At 43.4% G+C, this 11,004-nt stretch overlaps 1 protein-coding gene across 1 annotated transcript in view; it reads right to left on the bottom strand.

Annotated features, from left to right (window-relative positions):
• Positions 1 to 732: 732 nt before the first annotated feature.
• zbtb22b (zinc finger and BTB domain containing 22b) overlaps positions 733 to 11,004 on the bottom strand; it is a 33,596-nt gene continuing 23,324 nt past the window's right edge. The window contains exons 5-8 of the mRNA XM_040020612.1: positions 9,115 to 9,327; positions 7,653 to 8,402; positions 7,216 to 7,494; positions 733 to 6,877 (exon numbers count right to left, since the gene is read on the bottom strand). Coding sequence (XP_039876546.1) covers positions 5,792 to 6,877; positions 7,216 to 7,494; positions 7,653 to 8,402; positions 9,115 to 9,327 — 2,328 coding nt within the window. The 3' untranslated portion in view covers positions 733 to 5,791. The remainder of the gene's footprint in view (positions 6,878 to 7,215; positions 7,495 to 7,652; positions 8,403 to 9,114; positions 9,328 to 11,004) is intronic.

Consider the following 11,004-nt stretch of genomic DNA (forward strand, 5'->3'; position numbering starts at 1 on the left):
AGCAAAGATGCCTCGTCTGGGAGAACAAGCACGTCCTCACACATGTATGCGCAAAAAACAAGCCAGTCTATTACTACTTACATTTAAAAAGAGTAACGACCGAGGGCATCAAAAATATTATGAAAGGTTGTTTATTCCATACAGTCCAGCCGAGATAACCACGTCTCTTAGAAAGACGCCGAGCAGACGCCACACAGACAGGGCCAAGCCAGCTTCCTGTGAGGAGACACTGCACCAGTGTAACGCACACTGTACAGACAATAATGACAAAATTAATATAATTATTAGATGACTCACTCGTGTTTGAAATCAATTTATGCAGCTTTAAATGTTCCATAACAGCAGAAAAGAAAACGACTTAGAAAGGTTGGTGGTGATGCAGCACGTCTGTTTACATGCAGCCTGATGAAAGTCATCAAAGAGAAGGAGTAAAATGATCCGGTCGTCAAACAAAGGTTGTTTTCACCAAATAATTTATTAATCCATCATTTCGTTACAAGGTGGAGGACAATACTGATGTACCGTAGTTTAATACATTATTAGTACCACTCAGGATTTACACGTCATTTTCTGTTATCACTGTTCAACAATCAGCTGGTCAGTCAGAGGACACCAAGGAAGTTTCATGTATGAAAATAACAAAAATACTAAAGTCGGGTTTTCAGCAGCAACTCTGAGATTCTTCCATCGTTTCTTTTCTCTCAGTAAAAATATTTTGAGCTCCTTTTTTTCCTGTGATGGAGACTGATGGTTTTTAGTTTCAGTACAGTTTAACGGTGAAAGCTGCAGGAAACAGAATAATAACATCTACACTCATCATTTCAACCCAGGCAGTAAAGGCATCGAGATCTGCTCAGACCCGTCACACACCGGAGGGTCGAAGCTGACAAATACTGTGAACCATCTTTGGTCTGGAACCTGTTTTGTTTTCAGAGGAAACAAATCTGCATTTAAAGATGTTCAGGTGAGAAAAGAAGCTCGAATTATCAGAGCGGTCTGAGCAGCTTTCAGGAACAAACACGTCCATGCAGAAAACATGTTCTTCAGGTTTTATCTTCTTCTTTGTCACATTATGAATTATTTTCAAAGCAGCTTTACCTTTTGTTAAAACACATCTCTTATTTAACACATACTTTATCAGATACACACCCATATTTGACCTTCCTGTATCAGTTTACACCACATGGAAACATTAACTCTGACGTCCTGAACATAATCCAACATCAACGACTCCTGAAGTAAAAATTACCGTCAGTACAAACAGGTTTAAACAGGTTTAGTTTCTGTGAACATAAAACTGGATGAATAAACAAACAAATGAACTACGTGTTTTGGTCACATGACCATCGTGTGTAAAGTGTTTAAATGCATTAATCTCCACATTTAAGCATGAAATCATCATATTTAGACGTCTCTCACACAGTCGCTGGGTTTTCTCTGCAGCCGTTCAGCAGTTGACAAAAACAAACAGGATCAAACCCAAACAACCAAATCTGAGTCATACAGGAAACTCTGGAGGTCAAAGGTCACTGTACAAAAGCCAACAGTCTGCACCGAGTCTGAGCTCCAAACCTGCGTAGAAAACATCTAAGCTGAGCCTTCACAGAAGGTAAAACATTCACTCTGAATCTCTTTGAGCTGGAAAACATCTCTAAAGGCTAAATATTCATGAGGTCACCAATAACTGCTCTGTGCTGCACGTCTGATTTTCATAAACACACACAACTATCACACTGCTGCAGATGTGTGTAACAGTAACACCTGTATGACCAGAGGGCGGCACAGCTCTTTGAAAGGAAAGTCACTCAGAAAAGACTGACTTATTGATACACATAATAACACACCTTCCGTCATGGAAAACGTTTCTCTTTAATTGCACTCATTTTGTATTTATCACTGTAATTTTCTCTTTTATCTTCACTCTAGCACAGACCTGAAAACCTTTCAAAATAAACTAAACGATCAACAGAATGTGAATAAAAAGCTCCAAAACATCTGGGTCTAAAACATCTGCATACTCATCCTGCAGACTGGGCTGTTCTTCAGTGCAATACCAATTCGTACCACAAGATGGCGCACTGACTCAACATTAACTTTATTTGGGGAGGTAAGCCATAAAGATTCCGTTCTTTTTATAATAGTGGTCAGAAAAAGGTAAAATCTTCGAGGGTAAATGGGATTCAGGCTGAACAACTGCTCACCTGTGGTTTAATACACCTGTCTGTGTTCTCAGCAGCAATAAAACGGTCCCTAAACGCCTCACACAGCACTGACGCTGTAAAGTCTCAGCACACAGTAAGTACTGCACTTAAACCACAGCGGCTCTAAAGAACAATCTGTACAGTGAAACTATGAGGTTACATTTAAACTAACTGATCTGAGTTCAGTGTTTTTTGCTCTTTTTGTGAGTGAACAAAGAAAAACTTCAAACTTCTGCAAACAACATGTAAATAAACAAAAACAATGCTTTCAAAAAAAAAACAGTCCGAAAGTTCAAGACTTTGAAAGGTCGACTATTTTTACTTAATTAATCAAAGAATTATTTTTTTTTTAGTAATTGCATCAAACCAGTTAGTAACATTTAAAAACCACACTGAGGAAAATATCCGAAAATTAAAATGAAAGCACGACTCACTGCAGACCTCTACATTATGTTTTAAATACTATTAGGTTCTTCTACATATAGAGACCCACCAAAGATGTAAAGTAAGTATATATAGATCAGCTTCCTCCCTATGAGCTCAATAATAACTAATATTATTATGTTTTTATGGTAGCCTGTTAACTTTAAGGGTTAAGCAGTAGAGCAATGATGTCATTGTTCCCTCATCAATGTGCAACATTTTTAGAATGAAGCTCCAAAATCTAATCGTCTACTCCCAAAAAAAAAGCCCTGTTTATGTTTATATTATGTTTTCTAATTGTGCATCTCAGAACATTTGAATATCACGACTATCAAATTTTCATATATTCCATGTTCATATTCATTACACATAAAGTGAAATATTGGAAGCGTGTTTTCAAACTGTGATGATTATTATTAAAGTCCAGGCTGCTCTGATGGCGCTCGTCAGCTCGTCTGGTCGAGTGTTTCTCATCTTTCTCTTGATGATTCTCCATTAACGCTAAAGTCAGGTGAGCTCGAGGACCAATCAAGCTCAGAGAACAACGTGGTCATCAAATCATTCGGTGCTGCGCGAAAAGAAAACTGACATCTCCATGAAGCTCTTCATCAGATGGAAGCTGACGGCTGTGTAGATGACAGATGACATCATTCCTGGTAATATGCTTCCATACAGGCATGAAACATTACATGTAATGAATACAGAATATGTGAAGATTTTCCCCATTTGAATCATGAAAAAATAAACTTTTTAATAATATTCTAATTTTTTGAGATGCACGGGTATAACGCAGTCTACTAAAACCTTCATTTACAAACTTCTGGAACACATTTTCCTCAAAGAACCTTTAAAGAAATTTAAAAAAAGGCAGAAAAAGTGTGATAATAATAAAAATATAATTAAAGACAGAAATCTCTCTTCATAACAAACAGAATTAAGGATATTTGACTCTCAGTGTGCAGAACAGCTGCTGAAGATGAGGTTCAGTCTTCACCCGCCTCCATAACTTTATCTAAATGTGCTGTGAGACACTCAGAGGAGGTACACTGTGTAGCTTAGATAAGACCTCAGTGAGCTAAACATTACTGAACAGATGGCTGCAGGGTAGGAGGGTAGAGAAACTCTCACAGACTTCCTCCTCTGAAAAATCAGATCAAACAACATCTGCATCTAAACGTCGCTCCCGGCCTGATGAGTAGATGACGTATATTTCTATATATTTACAGCAACAAGAATATTTTATACTCCTCAAAGCCCCAAAACTCTGCAAACAACAAAGTAATAAAGTGAAAGCAGCAGCAAAACAGTAAGTTAGTCGCCTCCAGCTATAAAAGCTCCAGAGGGGAAGTGATCAGTTACAGGTAGTGTTTGTGTTTGTGTAGAGCTGAAATAAATTTAGCTCCGACTTTTGAACTTCTACACGCGAACATGTTCGAAAGTCACTTCAGTCAGGCTCGAGCTGTACACGTCAATAAATGAGCAGCCTAAAGAAATATTCCTCCCTTCATGCATGACTGAGATCAACGGGCTTCCCTTTGTGACGGCGCGACTGAAGCTTCAGCTAAAATAAAGAACCACGTGTAAATCCAACACAGGCTTAAAGTCCAGTTTGCATTTTGTTGCTACAGACTTAAACTTTAATGGTGTAACTGTGGTTTGTGCTGGATGTTTCAAAGCTTTTATTTTGTAGTGTATTTGCTGATGTTTGCTGAGCTTCAGTTTGATCTGCAGACCATGCAAGAGCACAGTTTATTATTTATTATCATTTATACCAGATGGAAAAGCCCAGGCATGAAATGCAGGTTATTTCAGAGATGAAATAAACATGTTAAGGCCATCCACCCATTTTCTGCTGCCTACCTGGGTCTAAGCTGAGTTCAGTCACCTCCTCAAGCTCCTCTGGTTCTGCCCCGAGGCCTCCTCCCAGCTGTTTAAAGCCTGGTACAAAGTTATCTTGCCCTCTATTAATATTTCCCCCTTCATATCAGTTGTACTCCATATAACTCCCTTCATTAGATTTTACAAAGTCCCAAAGTTAGGATGTGTCTCCCTAAACTGACGGTACTGACTGTAGCTTACAGGCCTCACATCATCTGAGTGAACTGTGTTTGTGAAGCATTTTTAATGGAAGTATCAGAGAATTAAATAATTTATCGTATCTTAAATTATTAGTCTGTTATGAGTCTAACTAGCAGAAATCTGTGCCTATTTATATATACGGTTTCCTCGTGTATGGTGTGTTCCATAGTCAGTAGTTGGAGTAGCTAGAACATGCCATGGTGGCTGTGTCCATCTTCTACATACAGTCTATATGCTACACGTGGCTCTTTGTTTTCTCGGAGCTGAATCCTCAGGCTGGGCTTCAAACTGGTGCCAGCAGCATCATCATCAAACAACATGGCAGTGCTGAGTTTGGTCTGTTTTGTGGGTCTGAGGCAGGAAAGACTGCAGGGCTGCTGCTGCTGTGAGGAAAGTTTGAAAAAACACAAATCTGCATTTTTCTTGGTTCAAACAAACGTTTAGCGTCTGATTAAGTCAGCTGAGAGTTTCATGAACCCCGGAGCTTTTAAAAAAAACAAATATTTTTTTCAGATTCAATTTCTTTTTGCAGATTTATGTTTTTTTACTCCAATCGTAGCAAATATATCACAAAACAATACTGCAGAAAGTCACAGCAATTCAGAACAGCCATTTTTCTATTCTACTGAGACTATAATGTCCCCACAGAAGGTAACGGTTAGAGAAGCGCTGTCTTTTAGTTTTTGGTTTCCTCCGGACGCACGCGCATATTCTTCACTCAGAATAAACTAATCGTCTCAGGCGTTTTAAACAAATACTCCGAGACAGAAGGTCCGCTTCTACCAGGCCACGATTCAGAGTATTGTGAACTGCGGACAACAACAAGTTTCACACGTTTGTCTCAGAAACACCACAGCAGATGAGTGGAAACTCAAAGTCTCGTTTCCCTGGAGGTCCTTCAGGTTGTGCGCGTCCAACGGGAGCCTCGCCTGTTTTTTACTCGACCTCTGTTCTGTTTGAAACCTGTCGGCAGTTAAAAGAGTTTCACAGTTTCTCACTGAGCTTCTTCTTCTTTTCAGAGCAGCAGCAGGAACCAGCAGCTGTTTGCTTGGAAAGAGGCGCCCGTTGGATTCGACACACATTTTGGTTTAAGTCACGCTACTTTCATTGGCACTGACCTCGCACACGTCTTCCTCACACGCACCCCGACCCAACCCCAGACCGCCAAACATCACAGATCCCTGACCCTGGCTCTGGGAGACCGCCCCGAGGAGCGCCCCTGCAGCAGCGGCCATGTTGTTGCTCAGAGCGGCACTGCTGCTGTTACTCATGCTGCTGTTACCGCCGCCACTTCCTGCGGCTGAGAGGCCGCCGTGCTGCGGGGACAACACTGACGTTCCTCCCCTCGCTCCACCTCCCAGGACGCCTCCCTGCCCACCCTCACCTGCAGACAGGAGGAGGTGAGGGGAGGAAATCAGATCTGGACCATCCTCGCCTCCTCCTCCACCTCTCCTCCCTCCGTCGCTGCCGCTTCCACCTTCGCCGCTCTCTCCCAGCCCGCTGCGCCTCTCGCAGTGCGAGCGGTGCCTCATGAAGCTGTCGCGCCACATGAACTTCTTGCCGCAGCCGAGGCAGTCGTACGGCTTCAGGCCCGTGTGCGTCTTCATGTGCTCGGTGAGGTGATGCTTCATCTTGAACTTCTTGGCGCAGACGGGGCAGTGGAAGGGCCGCAGGTCCAGGTGCATGTTAATGTGGCGGTCCCTCATGCTCTTGTGGGTGAACGTCTTCCCGCAGTGACACATGAACACTTTCCCTGAACCCCCAGAGCCGCCGCCACTGTTGCCGCCTCCGCCTCCAATTCCTCCGCTCTCTGCGCCATCCACCCCCAAACCACCCTGCACCGACAGGTGGACCGCACCGTGCTCCATACTGGGACCTTTGAAGGACGACCCTCCGATCATACCGCCTGCCATCCCCAGAGGCGGCGCGCTAGCATCCAGCGGGAGTCCGGAGGCCTGGCTGTACAGCAGGATCTGGTTTCCCTGCATGTCCAGTGGGAAGAGCTGAGCCCGGGCCGAGGCTGCAGACTGAACCTGACCCAGCAGCGCCGAAACCGCCCGGTTAGCGTTCTGGTTCTGACCTGCAGCGCCGTCGTGAAGGTGTTGCGCTAAAGTTTGGTCCATGAGACTTCCTTCAAACTTGAGGTAGTCCTCTGAAGACTGGCAGTAGTCGACCTACACACAGGGAAACATATTAGAGGTTAAGATTATATAAAAATATCTATCAATCAAGTTTATTTGTAGAGCAGATGCACAAATCAAGAAAGTTTTCAGTTAAAAATTATGTTTTTTATACATTCTGGTTGCTGTAACTTATTTCAACTAAAGATAGAAATTTCTAAGTTAGAAATTCTTTGTGTGACGTTTTAGCGCCCTCTACTGGTCATATGCAAAACCACCACAGCACCAGCTTACAACAGGTCTGCGTCATTATTTCTACAAAGCAAACCGCCCCTCAGCTACTGTCAGGATAATTAAAGCTGTAATCTGATTACACTACAGTTCCAGCTCACCTGTGACTCCATATCGTTCTCCGCTCTGCCCCCGAGCTCGCCTGAAAGGCTCCTGACGTTTGAGATGTTGAAGTTGCTCCTTTCCCGCTCTCGTGCCAGCTCCATCTCCCTCTCATCCTCATCCTCCTCGTCTTCTCCTCCTTCCTCCCCGGAGACCACGATCAGGTCGTCGTCCTCTGTCCGTTCGGTTTTCACCACCACCCACTGCTTGCGAGGCATGATGCTGGGCTGGCTGTAGGTGGGACGCTTCTGCAGCGGCAACGCAGAGTCCTCTCCGTCCTTTTATTGAAATATTTCACATTATGTACAGAAAACACAGGATACAAACAAACAAACTGTAAACACTAACTCGATTATTAAAGTTCAACTTTTCTTTCAAAATAAAAGCTCTTCATACAAATTAAAGGTCGACTATCTTCAGGTTGCTCAGACCTCACCTGATAGGATGAAACCCCAAAGCTGTCGCTGACCCCGACCTCCTGCTCTGACACTGAGCTCATCTTCTTCCTCCTCCCGCTGCCTCCTCCTCCTGTGCTTCCTCGTTTCCTTTGATGGTACAGCACCTCCTCCTCTTCCTCCTCGGCTTCCTCTTCCTCCTCAATAAGGAAGGCTTCTTCGCCTCCTGATGGAGTGCAGTAGCTGGGGGTGTTGTTAGCCCCGCCTCCATCCCCAGAAGCTCCCGTTGCAGCCGCGCCACCTCCCCCAAAGCTGCTCCCGTCCCTGGGGCTGAAGTAGTTGGTGCTGCTGGGTGATTGGCTCTCGCTCACCGACGGGCGGCTGGGAGGCTGGGAGGCTCGCGGGGGCTCGTTAGACTCAACAACCTGGACTTGACCAACACTTCCAGCACCAGCAGCTCCATTACCACCACCTGCTCCACCGTCACCATTGCTGCTGCTACAGCCAGAGTTGGCTGATCCTCCAGCTCCACTCATTCCATCCTGCACAGCCCCACCTCCTCCACCTCCGCCGCTCCCTCCCGCCGCCGCGGCTCGGCCCTCCTTCAGTAGCTCCGTGCATTTGTCCACAATGTGCCACATCTGCAGGACGCTGCCCACTGTGAGGTAGTTGACGATGTCATCGCGGAGCATCTGGAGCTGACCCGTGTAGGCGCAGCTCAGCACGCTCTCAAACGCCAGCGGGTCCATCACTGCCGGGATGGAGACCGTGGACATGTTCTTCAGTAGTACCTGGAGGCGGATGGAGATCACAACATCACAGTAATGAAGCTTTTTCATTTTGTAACGATCCCTCCTGCCTCCTCCTCCTCCTCTCCCTCATCACACTGCAACATTACCCACATGGTCAGAGTCCAGCTCCAAGTGATTTTCTGGTGTACACAGACAGTAAATCTGTCTGCCAGCCCCTCAGACAGGTAACAGGGGTCTGATGAAACCTCCCACCAGTTTCACTAAGCAGATATTTGGCAGATGACTGAGGCTCTCTCGAAAACCAATAATTACAGCATAAAAAAGCACAAGTAAAGAGATTGTGTGAGGCTGCTGTCACACAGTAGGTCTTTATTATCTTCTAACTCTGAGCTCCCATATAATTAACCTGCGTGACTGTTCACATCTATTCTGTCTCGCCTCGTTTATTCTGTTTTTCTGAGGTAGAAATAAGAAGCGGCAGATGGCTTCAAACCCAGATTCACATTTTATGTCTCCAGCGTGTCAAAGACACAGATCTTGTGTTAGCAGAAACTGGGAGAAAATGCAAACAAGCTGCTGATTACACAACCGACTGAAAATATCTGTAAGACCAACTAATCCTGTCACCTGTCTGTCTTTCTATAGGCAATCTAATGTTCTAAAGTTTTGCTCAGGCACAAACTGCGACAGCTATTCTTGTCTGACGCTAATAAAGATCCAAGGCTGAGTGAGAGTCAGTGTGTTCGTCCACCTGGTCGTGGAAGTAAGGCGAGGACGCAGCCAGGACGCAGCGGTGGGCCTTGAACACTTGCCCCTGGACATGGATGGAGAGGTCGCAGAGGCTGCCGTCCTCTCTCTGCCGGTTCAGGCTGTCCAGCACCGAGGTCTGAGCGCCGGGGAAGCAAACCTGAACCACTGAGCCGCTGCCGCTGCTGCTTCCCACCTCCATGGGCACAGACTGCATCTGTGAGGAAGAAAAACCTTCATGACTCCCACAGCCGGAGGTTAAACTCTGACTTTAGATTCATGGCAGTCCTTCCTGGTTTGTTACTGCTGACTGACAGGTTGTGCTGACGAGGCTTTAAATCTGAGGCTTTAAATTACACGAACAGTGAATCTATTCAAGTATGGAGGAAGCTCTTTGAATGGGTCACATGACTGCACCTCTCAGGTAATTAGGTATCAAATAAAATATCATGTTAAGAAAAACGGCTGTTTTATTTATAAAAACAACCGTGACCGCAGTTTGCAGTTTATTGGGTTACTGGGTTGTTGGAACTAGAGCGGGACAACAGCCCTGCAACAAATCTCCACCTCGCTCACGGCGGAGGGTTCAGATCTTTCTATAAAACGTTTGCAGCTGTGCTGAAACAATCAACAGTTATTTTCCATTTAAACAAATCTTTTTTTTTTTAAATTTAGTTTCTTTCATTTTAATAAATATATAAAGAGAAGAGATTGAAACTTCAAATAATTACAAAAAAAATACAGAAAAGCTGAAACTCCTCAGAGTGGAAACATAATTTTAGCTGTCTCTTTAAAATTACACAAAATTAATGATTAAATAATCGTTACTGATGTAATTTCTGTCAATCAGCTAATCAACTAATCGCCGAATCTCTGATTAAATTTATGATAATTTTAGAGGTGAAGGGCTTTAAACTCAACTATGCTGGATTTCAAACAAAGTGCATCACAGAGGAATGTGACTGTAGGCAATATAAATGTAAACTTGAAGATATTTATCAGTAATTAAGGTAAACTAGGTAACATGTGATAAAATTTGTAACCTTTATAAAAGTTTTGGTAAACATATTTATGGAAAATTTAAGGAATGACTGCAGACTCACTGATGGTGCTTATACAGCTCAGAGTAACGCTGGTGCAGTCTTACATCATCACCTACACCTGTCAGTCTTTTCTGATGTAATGATATGCAGGCAGGTTATTTAAATAATAACTATAAATTTAACGGTGACGCACTTTCTTTGAACATCAGAAGAAATATTTTCCTTTAATCTGACCTTTTCATTCCAAAATTAATTACATTTAAATAAATTAAATGGAAAAAAATAATGTTACCTGAAAACTCAAAGCTATGTGTTTCAGTTAAAATGGTTTAAGTTTATATATATAATCATGTTGAACTCATTGATGATGACAGAGACAGAGAAACTGACTTCATTAGAGATGTTAATGCTCTGAAAGGATTTGAATTTTACCTCAGAAACACTGGAAATCTGTCCCGTCATTAAGGAAGCAGATAGCCTCAGTTAGAGGACAGTGACAGCCTGATTTTATCCGCCTGTCTGTGAGCCTGACATCACTGACAGGCTGCACATCACACACAAACTAAACTTTATTAATCCCAAAAGTTACAGCAGCCAAAAACCATCAACACAACCTCTGACAGAAGAGCTGCAACCAGAACAGCTCAGTAACATAAACACGATTAAAACCAAAACCAGAACAAGTTAAAAACACACACAAAAAATCAAAAAGTGAAATAAAAATAAATACTAGAGTTCAATAACAAACCTAAACGCCCAGTTATAATCAGCTGCTCAGCTTATGCTGCACATCAAATATTTACTGTAGTTATGACAGCTGACATCATCGGTGTCAGTCTGAACTTCACATT

This window comes from Simochromis diagramma, unplaced genomic scaffold, assembly GCF_900408965.1.
Source record: "Simochromis diagramma unplaced genomic scaffold, fSimDia1.1 OVJJ01000753.1, whole genome shotgun sequence".
Lineage (NCBI taxonomy): Eukaryota > Metazoa > Chordata > Actinopteri > Cichliformes > Cichlidae > Simochromis > Simochromis diagramma.